General features: G+C 42.0%; 1 protein-coding gene across 2 annotated transcripts; it reads left to right on the top strand.

The window, feature by feature from the left end:
- The first annotated feature begins 854 nt into the window (after positions 1–854).
- On the top strand, positions 855–18,406 carry PRELID3A (PRELI domain containing 3A). 2 transcript variants are annotated; one of them, XM_079983014.1, is made up of 7 exons: positions 855–981; positions 5,005–5,173; positions 5,475–5,564; positions 6,778–6,848; positions 6,938–7,040; positions 9,172–9,263; positions 14,358–14,501. In XM_079983014.1, the coding sequence occupies exons 1-6, from the start codon at positions 950–952 to the stop codon at positions 9,223–9,225; spliced, it is 519 nt and encodes a 172-aa protein (XP_079839140.1). In that variant the 5' UTR covers positions 855–949; the 3' UTR covers positions 9,226–9,263; positions 14,358–14,501. The 2 variants fall into 2 exon arrangements, with proteins under 2 accessions (XP_079839140.1, XP_079839139.1); XM_079983013.1 differs by lacking the exon at positions 9,172–9,263 and having other exon boundaries at positions 857–981; positions 14,358–18,406.
- The last annotated feature ends 250 nt before the right edge of the window (positions 18,407–18,656 follow it).

The raw sequence follows: 18,656 nt of genomic DNA, 5'->3' as shown, positions 1-18,656 counted from the left end.
ATAGAATACAGTAACATTTTCTCCCCAATTATGTGTGTGTAAGAACTAACATCGGTAAATGTTAATTCTGTGACAATCCATAGGCAGGTTTTCCCGCGCTCTGGTAGGTATTCTAGCGATGGCCCTAGAAATCAAGGCCAGTCGTGAAGGCCTTGTTTGCTTAATTTTCTCTAATGTAACAGGCCTGCCTTAAGTCAACTTGAATTTAGTCTTGTTTTAAGAATGATTTTACAATGCATTTGCCAGCGGCTTTGTACAATCTCATGTATATACATTGACAATCATTCATTCTAAATATGCGTGCATAGGACCGAACCTTTTCCCCTTTAATAAATACGCGCTGCAGAAAACGTGGAAGATTTTATTCCGTGAAAATGTGTGACCTGACTTAATTCGCACCCTAAACCCAGTGAGACTGAAGTCAGTAAGAGTCAGAGGCCACGGCGACACAAGATACTACTCTTCTGCTTTCTGTGGGGGCAAAGATCAAAACACACCCCATGCCAAGGGCAGCCTTAGAATCCCACGCTCGGCTCACGACGGATGCAGCCGGCGCAGAGGCGCTACGGATCTGCAAACGCGCGAGGCAAAGCGACTGGATCCACCGAGGAGTCACGCAATTGGCAAGAAGCGGCGCGTTTCCAGAGCCGAAGCCCTGACGTCACTGGCGAGGAATGTGAGCTGGGCGTCCCCTGTTCAAGGTCTTCACACGGACTTGACAAGCGTCCTTTCCCCGGGCATCGAAGGGTGCAGGGAGGCGGGAGCGAGCCGGGTGTCTTTCCAGCGGACAGGAGCGGCGATTGGCTGGCGCGGGGAAGAAGGGCGGGTGGGAGACGGCTGACGTCATCGCCCACCCTCCTCCGGGGAAAAGCGCCGCCCTTTCCTTTGGGGCAGAGAAGCCGGTTCTTTCCATTGAGCCGCCATTAGCGCCGCTGCTTTTACAGACAGGATGAAGATCTGGAGCTCGGAGCACGAGTTTGGGTAAGGCGAGGACGGGAGTGGCGCGCGTTCCGTCCTTGACAGCAGCAGCCCGCGCTGGCGGAGGGACAGAAACAGCACTGGTTCTTCCGAGCTCAGTGTTGCCTACACTGGCTGGCAGCGGCTCTCCAGGGTTCTCTTCCCGTCCCATCGGGAGATGCTGGGGGTTGAGCCTGTGCAAAGGAGATGCTTTGGCGGTGAGCTACAGCCCTTCTCTAGCTGAGCTATGGAGCTTCCTTTGGAAGGGAAAACGAATAAAACTCTCCTCTTCCCTTCTCCGTTTCCGCTTGGTATACAACTCGTGCTTTTGGGTCACCGGGAGAGGACATCGGTAGCATCCTGCCCCGGCGCGCTTGCTCCCTCACCAAGGGCTTTAAACATGGTCTGTCGTGCGTTTGCGCTTGCTCCCAAATGCCTGCCTTATGAAAGACCTTTAAAAATGTTGTCTTAGCTGCCCTTTGAGGTCTCTTAAGTGATGTTGTGTGACTCACATCTTCCTTAAAACAAAAAAATTCCTTCCAGTAGCACCTTAAAGACCAACTAAGTCAGTTCTTGGTATGAGCTTTTGTGTGCATGCACACTTCTTCAGATACACACATCTTCCTTGACCGTGGGCTGAGGACTGTTGGGTTGATGCAGTTTGAAACAAATGGTGGACTCCAGGTTGGGGACGGCTGGCCCCTGCGCTCTGTCTGTTGCTGTCTTTTTATTAGAAAGGGAAGCAGTAAGTGTTTCTCCATGCACTGAGCTGCCCTGCAAATGCCTGTGATATCTGGGGCAAAGGTGACAACTTCCTTTCTTCAAGGTCGTGTCATGGTAATACGCCTTCGCTGCATAAACTGCTGAGTAGAACTGGTTTCTAAAAATACCTCAGTGTAACTAAAGTATGTTGCTATTGCCATGAATGTTGCGGACAGAAACTTGGTAGGCCTTTGCCACTCCTTCAAGGGTTAGAACTGCTACCCAGAAGATGTTACTCTTGAGACCTCAGTTCTGCTTTCCATCATTTTAATGGCACTTGGAATATGTTTGAGTGTCAGAGGCCCTCAGACTTTTTGGCTGGTCATGGTTACCAAAGCTAAGCTGGTGATTGCCAGGACTCCTTGCCTCCCTTTCAGTATATTAGGATTGGGCTGCTGGTCCCTGACCTTCCCCTGCATCTGTGCGCAAGGACATCAGCAATCCCCTGTGTGGTTACAGTCCCTATTACAGTGCTTACAGTAATAACAGTAATTGCACTGGTTACAGTGCTGAAGTTCAGAAGACCTCAACTGTGTGGACAATCTGTTTTCTGATCACTTGGGACATTAATGCTGCCAGTGGTTCAAATAGCGATCTTCACTCTCCTGCTCTGGAGCTAGAGAGAATGGCTGGGTTTTCTTTGGTTTTTTTTTTAAAGTGGCTGAAGAGACCTGAGCACCAAAATGGGAAGCCCCAATCTTTCTTTTCAGCTTGGAGCTGAGATGAGGGTATGGGATCTTCCTCTTTGATTTATTCTGCCCTCTGAAACTCAGTTGACCTCTGGTTAATGATCTCTGACTCCTCATCTAGAAGCTGGAGCAGAAGGATGGGACTTTTCTTGTCACTCTTTCCAGGAATGATGGTATACTAGTGGGGTGCATAATTGTGGACCACTGTGAACTGTACCTTTTTGTTCTTCTAAGAAATTGAGCTGTAGGACATGAGGGACATGGAGGCAATGGTGCAATTGTTCTGTCTAGCAATTTAAGAGGGAATTTTCTTTAGTACTCCAGGAAAGGGTGGTTGAAAATGGGAGGAGAGGTTGCCACATCTTGCCTCTGTACAGATGCATAGGAAATAACATCATGACAGTGGCTTCCTGGAATTTTGCAATAAAACAAGCTGAGACACTACCTGTAATAGCTTGTAATTAAATGGGTGGAAAGTAGGTTATGATGTGTTCAGTGGGTTCTGTTTTTTTGCATTGCCATAAAAAAAGGCATATTCTTCCAAAGAAAGAGGGGTTGAGACCCTATGGCATGAGTATACTGAATTAGCAGTATGGCTTTGAAGGGCTCCTGAGACTATCTAGCAGTTAAGTGCATTACCAGATCACTGATGATGTTGTTGGCATAAGCTACTTGTAAATAGCCAAAGTGCCATAAAACACTTTCCCAGTAATGAAGGAAATGCTTAAATTGCAACACCACACTCTTTAAAAAAAACCTAATGTAAAAGTGTGTTTCTCAAAAGTGTGAGATAGCAGTGGAGCTACGCAGGCTGATATTGAATAAGTGTGATAATCTCTGAATTTAAGCATGACTTTCTCTCTCCCTCAGTCCTTATCTTTGTGAACAAGGACAGCCCAATGTTAACTTCCTTTACTTAGTCACTGGGTTTCATAAGTTCTTATTAGCTTACTGAAAATATTTCACCACTGAGTTAATGTTACTTAAGCAATGAATGTTTTCTGGAAATGAAAGATATATGCTACATAGGAACATAGAATGTAGAAAGCTGGTTTATACCAAGCTAGACCATTTGTCCATCTAGCTCAGCTTTTTCAACACTGAATGGAAGTGTCTCTCCATCATTTCAAATGGGAGTCTTTCCGCGTGCTTCTTGAACCTTGGAGCATTTTCATGCAAAGCGTGTTCTATAACGTTAACCTATAATTCTTCCTCTTATTTTGTTCTTGTGCATAATACTTCTACCACGGCTCTAAGCATGCTTGAGTGTGTCCTATTGAAATCAGTGGGACCCAGTTCTGAGTAAGCATGGCTAGGATCCAGCTGTAAGAATTGATTTCCTATTGCTGTGTCAAATGCTTCCTCTCCAGAGGAGAACTTGTGCTAAATAAGTGCTGAAAATTGAAAGTGGTGTTTCTTGCCTCACTCTCTTGTGCCTAGGAAGAGCTGCCATCTAAACTAGAAGTAGTCAACGTTGTGCCCTCCAGATATTGTTGGACTGTCACTCCCACCTTCCCTGACCATTGGCCAAAATGGTTGGGACTGGTGGGGGTTTCAGGACAGCAGCCTTTGAAGAGGGCTAGATCGGCAAATCTCTGATCTGACCAAAGTTTAAAGGTAAAGGTAAAGGTACCCCTGCCCGTACGGGCCAGTCTTGACAGACTCTGGGGTTGTGCTCCCATCTCACTTAAGAGGCCAGGGGCCAGCGCTGTCCGGAGACACTTCCGGGTCATGTGGCCAGCGTGACATCGCTGCTCTGGCGAGCCAGAGCCGCACACGGAAACGCCGTTTACCTTCCCGCTGGTAAGCGGTCCCTATTTATCTACTTGCACCCGGAGGTGCTTTCGAACTGCTAGGTTGGCAGGCGCTGGGACCGAGCAGCGGGAGTGCACCCCGCCGCAGGGATTCGAACCGCCGACCTTTCGATCGGCAAGCCCTAGGCGCTGAGGCTTTAACCCACAGCGCCACCTGCGTCCCCTGACCAAAGTTTATATAGCACTATATTCTATATAGCACTATATTCTGAAACTTACTAATTGTGCTGGTCATTTGGGGGTGTCACTTAAACTGTAGGTGCTTGACAGGTTTGTGAACTGTCCTGAGATCTTTGCCTGAAGAGTGGTATATAAATTTAATAAATTATTATTATTATTATTATTATTATTATTATTATGGTTCAAAGGTCTTGCTCTCCAGACGTCGGCACTGGAGGATTTCCCAACTCTTTGGAGTAGATTTTAAGGATGGAGAGTTGCTGCAGGGGGACAAAGGGGAAGTCTCATTTTTCAAGCAGAAATCTGTTCTGCTCTTGCAATTTCAGTATTGGATACCACCTTATATGTATAGTACCCTTATGCCAATGTACTTACAGTAGTTAACAGCCTAATAGACCAAATATGAAGCAAGTGACAGTGGAGGAAGAGAAAAATAAGCAAATTCAGGTACCAACTCTTACATGATATTAAATACTGTGTTTTTGAATGTATGCTTTGTATACCATAAATGCAAACCAAAATGTTCAGTTTTAATTAAATTGCATTTCATACAGAGAATTCTTAATGCATTGCCTGTTTCTCTTTCATTTCATTTTCCCTAGGCATCCATGGGATACTGTAATAAAAGCTGCCATGAGAAAATATCCCAATCCTATGAACCCCTCAGTGGTAGGAGTTGATGTCTTGGACCGAAGCCTTGACAATCAAGGAAGGTTGCACAGTCACCGGCTACTTAGCACTGAATGGGGCCTACCAAGTATTGTAAAAGCGGTAAGTTTGTTTTAACCACGGTGGCTAGTGGTAGGCTGAATCTTTTTATGAAATAAAAACACGTGTTCTATTCTTGACTGTATTGCACATAATGACTTTCATAGTAAATGCTTAGGCTAAATTTCCTCAAGAGTTGCAACACACCTAGAGAACCTGGTTCAATGAGACTCTTTGTTTGGACAGGGGCTATCACTGCATGCTTTACAGAAATACATTTATCACCCACCTTTTTGATATTTTGCTTGATGGCTCGTTTTGGGTTACTGTGTTAGTATTTGCTTTTATTTCCTTTTTTTAAAAGATTCTGGGAACAAGTAGAACTATAACATACATTAAAGAACATTCTGTAGTTGATCCAGTGGAAAAGAAAATGGTACTGAGCTCCACAAATGTGAGTAATAAAGTATTCTGTATTGTATTTGCTGGCAGGACCAGGGAGTTGCTGGCTATGTTTTTTTACATACTGCCTGTTTGAGGCAGTCCTTGCTTATGTTGGGAAAACGTTGCTGTAAGGGCATAGCAGGAACCAAGGCTAGCATTCTCTGTGTATGCTAGATAACTTTAGATTATTATTTTTTAAAGAAACTGGGATTGCTAGCTTTACTTTCTCTGATGAAATTATTTCTAGAGGATCCGAAAGTTCTTTATGGGCAGAATCCAACTTTGCACAAGTGGACTTCCATTCATGCAGTGGGACTTCACCATCTCCTCCTTTTCCTCGCTCTGTGCAGTCCCAAAGTCTGCTCCATTGGGCCCCCAACTCTCTGGAGCAAAATTTGAGGGTGGGAGGGCTGCTGGGGGGAGAGCAGGGAAAGGCGAGTCCTTCCCACACACAGGCAGCTTTGGGTATAAATGTGTGTAATTTGGCTGGCTCTATGCTATTTGAGGCTTGTAGTACAAGGTCAGGGAATTGAAGCAGGCCAGCAGGCCAAATCCATCTCTCCCATACTCCCCATAGGTCAATTCTGGCAGCTGGGTGGGGCTGCCCACCAGTTAGTCACCTGGCACCATCCTCATCATCATATCATCAGGTGAGGGCTTCAAAGGAGTTCCCTCTCAGCACTGATCAACTGATGGGTGCTGAGAGATCCCCTTTGAAATCTGGTTGCAGCTGTGGTATGGATTCAGGCATGCTTTGTATCCAAACCACAGCTGCAACCAAACTTCAAAGCAGCTTTCTCTCAATGTCCCTCAGCTTATGAGTGTGGAGATTGGAACTTCAAGGGGTCTTGCTCTCTCTGTCCATCAGCTGATTGGGGCTGACAGTGAGCTATACCCAATTGCACATGGAGTTCACTGGTGGGGCGCTCCCTAGGGTAGCCAATGCCAGCCACATATTTATCTGTCCCAAACCTGGCATCACACATGTGGGGGAGTGGGTATGGTTTGTGACCTAACTAGGCCTATGGGCCTGAAATTCCTTACTCCTGCTTTAAAATGTGACTTTAATTCCTAGAAAGTTTGCTTAGGATCCAGCCTTAGTTGTTTTTAAAAATGCAGTCTATCATTTTCTTTAAGTAAAGTAGACAATCTTTTTTATTATGTATTATGCTAGATAATACTAAGATTAGTTAAACTAATCTTTGCTTCTTTTTCCCTTTAAGATAACACTTACAAATCTTATATCAGTTGATGAAAGGTTGGTATATACGCCACACCCTGAGAACCCGGAAAAGTAAGTTGGAATGTCTTTGACTTTCAGTAAAAAAATATGATGAGGGGGAAGCCATTTTGTACTGATAGTTTCTGTCTTTCCCCTTACAGGACTTTGTTAACGCAAGAAGCAATTATTACAGTAAAAGGTGTTAGCCTCAGTAGTTACTTGGAAACTTTAATGGCAAGCACAATATCTTCTAATGCTAGAAAGGTAGGTGTGTGGCATACTTTTACTGGGTCACAGTTGCTAACTTTAAGGTGGTTCATTTAAAACCTAAAACTCAAATGTTTAAGTGCATTATGCTAGCATTGGTATCCCATAAGCCCAGGGTACTCTCAATTATACACAATTCACTGTAAGACTTCAGGTCAGATAATGACTTTTCTTGTACTTGTGATGGTCTGTAGAGGCAGTTGTGTATTCTCAGTCCACATGTATTTCCTTTTAAGATTCGAAACCATGTAAGGTATGAAGTCAGGAAAAGTGATTGTTGTCTCTCACTGAGACAACAGCAGCTTACAGCTAGAATGGGGGTAGGGGAGATAGTGTCTGGTTGTGTGATCAGATTAGTCTGTCTTTCAGCTTGCAGTTCACAGAATACCTTCTCAGTTTAGCTATTGGATTCCGCAGTGGGTTGCTTGAGACAAATAGGTTTATATGGAAAGCAGGCAAATCGTTTCCTTACTCTTTTTAGTGCTGAAAGCAGAGGAGAGAACTAAGGAGATGTCATATCTGAACTTTCCCTCATAACCCAGACACTTATTATGTACAGATGTCTCTTGTTTTCCACTGTGTACGAAATGGTGGGTGTGAGCACATGTTCTAGTTGTCCTATTTGTAGTGTTGGAAAGGGAACTTATTCCACTTCCGATGGACAATAAACCAAATGCATATATAGGCTGTTAGTAGCAGAATAGGGGATAAATGAAAAGGAACTGTTCCCCTAAATGCTATGGGTGAAGAAGTTCTGCTAGTACACAGACTTCTGGCTGTGCAGTGGAACTTTCCATTCCTTTCCCTGTGGGCTCTCCAATCAATCAATCAATCAATCAATCAATCAATCAATCAAATTTGTATACTGTTCTTCATGCATAGATCTCAGGGCGGTTCACAGCATTAACCTGTTCTGGGAATTCCCTCAACCCTCCAAAGTATATTTCATATGCAAGCACTCCATGCATTAAAAGATACAGGAAGCTGAACTCCTGACCTCTTTATCTGGCCCTCACCTCCCTCCTTGCCTTTTCTGCAGCTAGAAAACAACTATCCTGTTGGAGTAAAGATTATTTCCCCCCTTGCCTAGATGCAGCTGGGATGGGGATGGTCAACCCTGCCTCCACATATGTTGTTTCATCACCATGCTCCAAAGCACCCTCCCTGTGCTGTGGTTAGGTTTGTAAAAAGGTTCCTAGTGACTCCGACCTAATCGTGGCAGGCGGGGGGAGTGTTGTGTGTGGTGTGAGAGAGAGCATGGCATGGCCATGCCCACTGCTGACACAGGGCCCTCAGAAGTGGGCTACGAGAGAACGTGACAGGCCCATCCCTGTTCTCAGCCTGCAACAATTCAGCATGCCACACAATAAACCCTTTATTAAGTTCCGTGGGACTTCCGTGGGTACATTGGGATTTGACTATACATTGACTATAAAACAGCAAATGAATAACTCAGCCTTATAAAGACTATTATTAGGGGGGAAATGAGCATTTCAAGTATTGTAATCCTAAACAAATATTCTCAGTCCTCCATGACTTCTGCACTTGTACAACAATAGTTTACCAATACATTACAGGTCTCATTCAGGTGCTTTACTGTTTCTTCTTCATTCTCTTTTAATGCTATATAAAGCAGCCTGTTTTAACTAAGTTTCCTTACAGGTGATCCCTCTCTCTTTACTTTTTCAACTTAGGGCCACTTCACACTTGCGTACTACCAGATTTCTAGGCAGAAGTTGCTCTATAGGGATCTGGTAGCACGTCAAGTGATCCAAGTCTAGGATGAGATGCATCTGTCAGAAGCATGCATGCTCATTTGAGCTCAACTTGCTTTTACCTAACTTATTCTACTGGGATGCATCCTGCTTTGGCATTCAGTTAAACCTTTACATGATATAATTGCTTGTTACCAATATTTGATAAGCGTGCTGCTCAACTAAGTCAAACTCAAGGTAGGCTAGTCATAACTGTTACATCCATTCACTTTCAGTAGGTTTACTTGGACTTAGTTGGATATCACTCTCAGTTTACAATGCTTGATTTTCCTGTAGGCTCTTGAGATTTACAAGACTGTGATGGTGGAATAACTTTTTGTCATAAGTTGTACATCTTTTCTGTGTTACTCCAGGGGTGGGATGCTATTGAGTGGACAATTCAACATTCTGACAGTGTTCTAAGATAGCAGTCTCTTTCTACAGCTGCATTTTGTACTAATTAGTGGTAATACCAGCATTTGTTACCTTGGTACAGCATTTCAGCTTCTAGCAAATCTGTGCATGTTGTTGTCATGTTACTTGAAAGCCTGCATGCCTCGTATATATACACACATTGCATATAGAGGAACAGCACCCTTATTCTAACACAGGAAAAGGTTCTTAAGAACCTGCATGTGTGGGCCACTAATAAGGCCCACCTTCTGTTCTTTGGTAAATCTCTTTTGAGTAAGTGGAATACTGTTAGAAGAACAGCTGCACCTTGGCCCCAGAGTATTTTGGAAGTAGGTGAAGCTCTGTACAACCAGTCCTCTTGATCCAATGCATGGAATGCTTTGGGGTGAAATACTTGAGGTTGTTAACTAGTTCATGTTACTGCTGGACTTAGCCTACAGTATGGCAGTTCTTGCCTATCAGTGTAGAAATACAGTCCCATCACTGCTTGGACATAAGGGTTCTCGTTTAAAAGAAAGCAGTTTATGAAGTCACAATTAGAACATTTGCACCTGTTTACTTGGTGCTTGTTGGTTTTTGCTTTTGAGGCAGCTTAAAATCTGTGCAAAAAGAATGCAAAAAGAAGAAATTGGTTTTCAAAAGTGCCAGCTATTAAGCTTTATTGTCGCTCAGCCCATTTTGGAACTGTCATTCCTCCCTCATGGTGCCTGAGAGGCAGCAGCATTTATGTAAGTTGCTTCAGAAAGTCCAAAATTGATCCTGAGGAAGGAACTTCTGTTCTGAAACACATTGTACTATCATAAACTTCAGCAGTTGGCACTTGGGAGAATTAGGTTCTGCTTTTTCTCTTCTTTGCAATATTTCTAGTGTCTGGGCCTCCCTTTGTTAGTCGTTTAGTCGTGTCCGACTCTTCGTGACCCCATGGACCAGAGCACGCCAGGCACCCCTGTCTTACTTTATTTTAATTAGGCAGGAATCATGCAAAACCTTTTGGCTGCACATTTTTGTTATGAGCACGAGCCTCACTCTCTTCTTCCTGCATTTTGTGAGGGGAGATTAGAAGTGTTCACTTGCAGTTTTGCCCCAACATGGCCAACTGTGGTTTGCTTGTTTGCAAAACCAGGATTGGATCCTGGATGTGGGGGAAGATGAATTGAACATATCAGTTTGTTTTCTCATCCTGTTATGGCAAACTACGATTTGTTGCAGACTAGAAGTTGAAACAGCTTCTCTTCCTCCACATGTAAATAGGGAACACGGGGAAATATATGAACAACAAACCATGATTCCTTTTTTCACATCTAAAATCCAGGCTTTTATCTAAACATACACTAATATATAAATAGTTTTGCTAAAACAAAACAGATGTTTTTGTCTAAATGCATTGTTTTAAGAGGCATTGCTAGCATCTGTTTGACTTGCGGGGAACTTCAGTGACCACCTTTTTCGTTCCTTGAGCTTGACTGCCAAGCTTGGAAACAGATTATTTGACTGTTGATCCTGCCCTTAAAACCCTCAATTTTCATTTGCAGAATACAGTTACCAAACATGCCTTAGTGTTGTGTAATACTTAACTACTCCCAATTTTGGAGTGTGTGTATATATTACAAAAAAAATAGTAAACTCTCACTGTATGTTTTCAGTTTTACCATTAAGCCTGTGAAATGTTTCAGAGTTTAAAATTTTATGCTCTCAATCGTTTGTTAAGTATTAACCACTGAAATTATGTCCAGTTCTTAACTCTCATTCTGTATGTTCGGTGTGCTTCCACTATGTACGTAAATATATTAAAAGGTGCATGCTTTAATTGGAAATATGCTTGCTCAAGTCATATACTAATATGCTGTTTTATGGTACAACAGAAACTCAGTAAACCAATCCTCTGTCAGATTGTTTTTGCTAGTTCCGTGCATGCTAAAAAGAACCCCGGTCTTATTGGTTCAGCATTTTGTTTTTAAAGTCTTGCCAGATGTCTATGGGAAGCAAATAAGTAAGTCATCACCCCAATAGACCACTCTAACTAAGGTCATTTCAAACTCAACAAAATCGTTCAACATGCTCAGTTACTACGTAAACGAATGACCAGCCCTCCCAAGGAACGCCGGCCAGACTGGATCAAACTTGACATCTGCTCAATTGTGTCACATGCAGCTGTATATATCATTGTTCCTGAAATAATTACTGGCATGGGGGAGTCTGATGGGGACTTTTTCCATTCAGATCATGGTGAGTGGGTGAAAAGATAAGCCTCCTCTCCCTACTGGTTTTCTTCCCAGTAAGAATCTGTCTCCCTGTGAATGTAATTATTTAAGATGCATACTACATATTAGGCAAATGTCTAGTTTGGTCCTAAAAAATCCACAGAGTTCCGCCCTCTCCTTAAAAAAAAGCTGCAACCTAGTTCACCCCACCAATGTGCTTAGAATCTACTCTAACCAAGCTTGTCATTTCATTTCTTAGAATATGTTATGATGTACGTGTGCTACGCTTTAAGCCACAAAACTTGTATTTAGTGTTATAGCATGGAGGTTTTTTGATCAAAAGCACTTGGTGCTATAACAATGCAATATTTCCTGTTCTATTTCCCATAGCAATCCTGAGAATTTATTAATTTGACATGTCATATGTCTGTTGTTAATGGGGCCTTTTTTATTCTTATCTGATGCTTTGATTTTTAAATCCAACTTGTTCAGTTTCTAATGCTCAGAACTTCATTCAGTTGAAGGATTGGGTTAAAGGTGGTTAGTTCTGACCCGAGGCCAGGAATGGTAATCACTTCAAACTGAATGGTGTTTTCAAAAGCAACAAATAATTGAAGAAATTCAGATCATTCTGGCCAAGTGTTTTGGGTCATATGCACACTACAGTCTTTTCTACAGGAAATTCTGGGCACTGCAATACCATCATCCAGTAACAATTACTATATATATATATATATATATATATATATATATATATATTTGTCCAGTAGCACCTTAGAGTTAGAGACCAACTAAGTTTGTTCTTGGTATGAGCTTTCGTGTGCATGCACACGAAAGCTCATACCAAGAACAAATTTAGTTGGTCTCTAAGGTGCTACTGGACATTTTTTTTTATTTTTAATATATATTTCTACTGCGTCAGACCAAGACGGCTACCTACCTGAATCTAGAATTACTAGAATTGTTTGGAGAAAAATGTGATATTGTGATATTCTTAGAAGCCCAGTATAAGGTTACAGTGTAGATAAGTCCAAAGGCTGTTTCTTCAATCTATTGGTTCATTACACTTTCTATTTCAAAACTAAGGGTGGCTTCCAGTTAACTTGTTCCATCAGCACAAGGATTTTCACTTGCAGAAGGAAACTTAACATCCCTCTTCTTTCACTGTGCATGCCCCATGCCCTCCCCAAATCTGCTTTATAGGGTTGGGGGTACAGCAGAACAGATTTAGTGGGGTGCCCGGGAAAGGAGAGGGGGTTAGTTCTGTTGTGCAGATGGAAATCTGCACACTGACAGAGCAAGCTAGTTGCTTTTTCACAATTTAGAAACAACAATTCAAATAATATAGCCATCTCTCTCTCTCTTCCAGGAGTGTTGACCTGAGCTGTTAAGTTTACAGATTTCAACTGAGCACATTTGTATCCAGAAAGATTTTGTAACTGTCATTTAATCCAGTAGTGTTCTGTTTGAATTAAAACAAGCATCTATAAAAAAATTAAGTTGGTAGTCATGGTGTAGTACAGGCTTAAAACTAACAGTAATTTGGCTCGAAATGTTAAGCTTTAAGGTATTTAGTATTCTATAGAAATATGTGTGAAAGCATGTCAAAGTGAAAGTAGATAAATAGGTACCACTCTGGCGGGAAGGTAAACAGCGTTTCCGTGCGCTGCTCTGGTTCGCCAGAAGCGGCTTAGTCATGCTGGCCACATGACCCGGAAGCTGTACACCGGCTCCCTCGGCCAGTAAACCGAGATGAGCGCCGCAACCCCAGAGTCGGTCACGACTGGACCTAATGGTCAGGGATCCCCTTCACCTTCAGGTGGCCTTTTGCATCTGGTCAGGTGATTAGGCTCCTAGCCTGAAAACTTATGGAGGCTCTCACTTTTTTGTTGAGTTTCTCTACTTGAGTTTACTGAGGTTTTCTCCTCAGTTCCACTAGTGCAAGCACTTTTAACTATGCACGAGAACTTACCCTACCTGCACACCCTCTAAATCTGCCCCAAAGGGTTGAGGGCAAACTCAAAAAATATTTAGAGGGTGCGCAGGTTGAAGCAGTTCCATTGTGCAGCCAAGAGTGCTTGCACTGGTGCAACTGTTGAGTTGAATACTGCCCAACATGTGTTTCAAGTTCTTCTTATTTAGGTTTGCCTTCTGTAGCTGGGGTGTAGCTGGTCTTTAGGCCCAGTTAAACTGAATTCTTGCAAAAGCAGTGCTCTTGCTTCCTACATTGCTCTGTACTGAGCATCAGTGATGGTAATTTAGTGTTTCATGATAGAGAGTAAACAGGATGGGAAAGAAACCATAAACTATAAGTTCATTAATAACGTTCATTAGGACTTGTAACAACTTTTCCACTGCTAGGATGAAGCGGAAGAAATTGAAGGGGGAAAATATTATTGATGGGAGAAGGGCTAGTATTAGGCCTCATGTCTGTTCTGTTGCAATCTTACCATGGTAATGGAGGAAGCCACAGAAATCTGATAGAAAAAAAATCAGGTTGTTCAGAGGCATGCCTGGGATAAGAAGCAATTTGCTTTGCACTTTGGAAAAAGTGGGTAGTCAAAACTCTCTCTAGCACTGATCCAAGTGCAACAGTCTCATGTAATTGTGCCTTGCTAGACAGATCTAACATTTGTACTCTGCAAAAGAGTTAGCTTGTAGTCTTGTAACTTTGTTGGCCTATTATTACTAAGAAAAATGTATTGTCTAAGCAGATCATCCTTCAATTTAAGGTTTTCCTTGTTACAGAAGCAAAGGTGGACTAGAATGAAATAATCTCGTCGTACAAATCCAATGGCACAATTCATTATGATACATTCATAATTCAGAAGACAACAAAGCAGTTTGCTTTGGGAGATCTTTTGGTGTCTGACAGAGGAAAGATTTAGAAGTTTAACATCAATGTATCTGGTCAATCCACTTAGCTCTTGTTCCTTCTTTAACAGGGTCGAGAAGCCTTGGAATGGGTGATTGGCGAACTAACTTCGACGCGAGAGAGCATGAAGTCCGCAATGGCAGCAGCTTCAGCAGAGGACTGATGGAACTGTGGCAGAACTTTATTTTTCCATTATATTTTCTCCTTGCCAGGATGGATATTCCATTGTTTTTTATTTAGAAATATATATGTTTATATATTGAAATTTTACAGGTCAGAAGCAACCCCCCCCCCCAATTTTTAAGCCTTTCTAGGGCCCTCTATTTGTCCACAGTGTAAGTTAACAATTTTTTTTTTTTTTGCTTTCCCATGGCCTCTAGTTACAAGTGCTCAAATTTGATAGAGTATAGTGACCTTAAGTCCTACTGAAGTTAAATGGAACTGGCAGAGCAGATTGAAGATTGACATCTACATAAGCACCAAACTGTGCCTTGATCAGAGCTGAGAGAATAGACTTCCCATCTTATATAACCATTTTCTTGTACTTGAAATTTATTTATTTATTTCTTTAAAAGTGCAGCTGCCGTTCTTATTCTGTAAACAACAAATAGGTACAGAAAGCACTGGAGATCTTCTCTCTCTCTCTCTACAGGCTAGATAAGTATAGTGGGGAGGTGAAATATGATGGCACAGGATGTTGACTGACACCTGATGTGATCGTCTATGTAGTTCTGCACCACAACCTTCCTTTTACTTAGTGGAGCCTGAAAGAAGATCTGAAAAACCTTCCCTGAAATGAAGGTTGGTGTGCAACAAAGTTCCATGGTGGATTGTGCCCTTTGTTGGAGGCTGGAGATCTCCTCCTGAGACTTTGTCTTTGTGGATATTAATTCTTCCTTGCACTGTTCAAATGCAGATTCTGAACAAGGTGTTCTAGCACGTTACCTCCTAGTATTTATACTGAAACCACTGAGAGCAGCCATTTTGTTGTGGTAAAAATGGCTTGAATCCTCTCTTGTCCATTTTTGTTTTGATTCTTCAGTAGCTAATTTATTTCCATATATGTGAATATACACTCTGGTCACTTATTATGTGAAGACAATTGATACCTCAGTGGGAAGTACTAGGAAACTTATTTTCTATATGTAATGGGCATATGTTTGGAGTACTTAGTTGTGTAATTCATTTCTTACTTTTAGCAATGGATACACGACCATAAAGGATATTTATGGCCCACCCCACATTTCACACCCATCTTCTGGCACTCTGTTTAGCAGTTCCGGGGAGGAGACTGTTTCATAGCGGTAGGGGGAATGTGATGTTGTGAAGCACAACCACCTCTCCCACCAAGCCAACAGCTTTCATCATTGAGCAAGTTCAAACTCCATTTCTGACCTCTGATTTCAATGGAATTTTCTTCTGTACAACATCTAGAAGTAGTTTTACTGAAGCCGGTACGGACAGATCACTTGCTTAAAACTAGGTTATGATGGCAGTAGCCCTAGATGTTCCACACAGGAGATTAGAGAAAAAGAAGAGTGAATAGCAGGCTTTTCAGTGGAATTATTTTGGAAGCATGCAGGTCCATCTAACTTCATAAGTAGTTCATGGTGTTACATTTTGTGTGATTCAAAGTTTTGTTAACAGTTCATTCATTGATGAAAGCCAATCTCCATGGAACGGAAAGCTGCAGACATCTATAAATTAATGCACTTCCGAGCATTGTTGAGTTCAAAACTGTAGTTTAAAACTGTGCAAGAGGAAAAGTTGGAAAGCTCCTGATTCACAGAGAGCGGCAAATGTCTTGGGCTTGAACACAAAATGTCTGCCTACAATCCAGTATAATGAAAACAATTCCTTTCTCTCTTCAAACTCTGCTTGCAGTTATCTCTTCTGAATATTTTGCAAAAAGACGAAAGAAAAAACTGAAGAATAAGAAAAAACTGTGGAATAAGAAAGATGCCAAAATTCAGCATACTAGAACTCTTACATGGAAGCATAACAACATGCCAAGAAAACTTAGGATGTAGCTAAGCTGCATGCACATCTAAGTGGAATGGCGATGAATTGTTATTGGAGCCTTTTTTGCTCCCTGCCTGCCCTCCCCCGCCCCCACCAGCCTGAATAACCCAAGGCATTAACAATTTTTAAGGCAGAAAAAGAGCTTTTTTAATATGACCAAAGCATTTTTCTTCCATTTCAATATACTTTGTACAAAGAATAGTTGGATTACAAAGAGCCTGCCTTCTGTGAAGGGTATTGGGCCTGTCATGGAAGAGGTGGTGTGGCTGGGGCAGAGAAGTTCAGCATTCTAGCCCATATGTGTGTTCATTGCAAGAAGTGGACCAGTTAACCAAAATCACCAGCTTTCATATGGAATCCTTCACCCCACTTCCTTTATTTTGTGTGAAGGTAAACTTGTCCATGTTTATTCATGTGCACTTCTTCCTTCTGTCTTCTATACAATCGTGGTTGAGTTTCCTTTAATAGTCCTACTCCTGTCTCCTAAAGGCGATTAGCCACACTCTTTTTTACGTTTGCTCTTTCTTGTTCCTTCCACTGATCTTGGCTGATGGAACTCCCATATGACTGCTGCTCCACAGACTGTCACTTGGTGTCTTGCTTGGTGCGATATTGTCTCTTAAGGCTGTTCTCTTAGTTCCCTAGTGGATCTTAGAGCTCACAAACCCCCGGGCAGGCAAGCGCGGTACTATTGCTTTTATACTGTTTACTTACCAAATAATGACCACAGTCTTACATTTTCCTGGCTAGCACATATTTATTAGATATTTAACATGGCACAGGAATATGGGCTTCTTTGGGAGGAAGAGCAGGATAGAATTTAATAATAAAATCATGGAAAATAAAAATACGTTGCATTTTCACTCCTTAGCATGTGAAAATAGAACATGCGCTCTTTCGATCATGGCTGCCACTACCCTTGCTTCTTGCCCCTTCACATCTTCAGTAAAAGCACTCCATGCTTTTCCTTTGTCCTTGAAGGCCCTGGCATTCTCTGTTCTAGGTGACTGGAAATCAAATCTTTTTATATCTAGTAGCTTATCTACCTTCCTGAAACTTACCAAAACCTCACCTGTAGGGGGTTCTTCTTTTGTTCTGTACCATCTTTTGCCCCTGAACATTCCAAATAACCCACCCTTGAAGCTTTATAAAATCAAAAATACATGAGCTGAGAGAATCTGCATCGCTTCCCACACAAGTATTGGTTTAGTGGGACAGTACACAAAGGGATGGTGGTGCAATAATTTAGGACTTTGCCCATTCAGCCTTTTCCTTTACCCTGCATGGTCAGGATTTGCTTTACTTTAGAAAGAAGTTATTCTTCCAGTGACAGCACCTTTCTGAATAGGACTCTGAAGAGAGCATTTTAAAACTTTTTTCCAGGCTCTGTCTCACAACTGTTACATTCAGTGAGAAGATTGCCATGCATGCCATGTATCATTCCAGGGTAAGGAGAGTCTCTAGCTACTAAATCTCTTCCTGTCTCATGGTTATTTAAAGGAAAGACAATAGTTTTCAACAGATAGCAGTAAACTTAACTGATACCTAAAGTTCTATTGGCCAGTTTCAGTAACAAATACTGATATTCGTTTGGAGAACTGGGTGTTAGACAGTACACTGTCTCCTGCTGCACTTTTTGTTCCTATGTGCAAATAAAGGCAAAGCTTCTGTACTTCTAAGAGTTACGTAGCACAGGGAGCTGAAGCAGGTCACGCACAGACGAGGAGAAAACTGCAATTGTTGAAACGGTATAGTAGTCCTGTCTTTCTTGGCATTTGGTCACAATCCTTTGTTTAATCCGAACTACCTTGATTGTTCAAAAACCACTGCTTTTCATTATGTAAACAACCTTGATTAACACTGCTTTCATGTAGGTGCCATTAATGTGAAGGTGTGCTTGTGGGGAGGGGAGCGAATGCTTAATCAGCTGTGACTTGAAGGATAATTGCATGCAGAAATGTTTCTCTTCCTGTATCTCTTGCATTTTCCCACCTGCGTTTAGACTGTAAGCTCTTCTGAGCAGAGAATCTATCTGAAATGTTAAATGCTATGGACATCTGGGGCTATAAATAACATGACCTACTTAAAAATAGCAAACTGTCTTTTCTTTTTTCTATATAGTAAAACAAAAGACTGCTTTTGTGTTAACTGCCAAATGGGATGATCATGCAGTACACAACTGAGTCACAAACACTAAAAATAGCACAAGGGAGACCGGTAGGTGCCGCCCTGGAATTAACCAGCCCATCATCACAGTTAGGAGGTGTTGGGAGATTACCTTGGCAGTCATTAATTGTGGTTGAACTATTAATACAATGCTTTTATGTTATTACTACAGCTAGGGCAC

This window comes from Podarcis cretensis (genome assembly GCF_951804945.1).
Source record: "Podarcis cretensis genome assembly, chromosome: 7".
NCBI lineage: Eukaryota > Metazoa > Chordata > Lepidosauria > Squamata > Lacertidae > Podarcis > Podarcis cretensis.
Note: the sequence above shows the minus strand (reverse complement) of the source record. Positions and strands in the feature narration are given on the sequence as shown.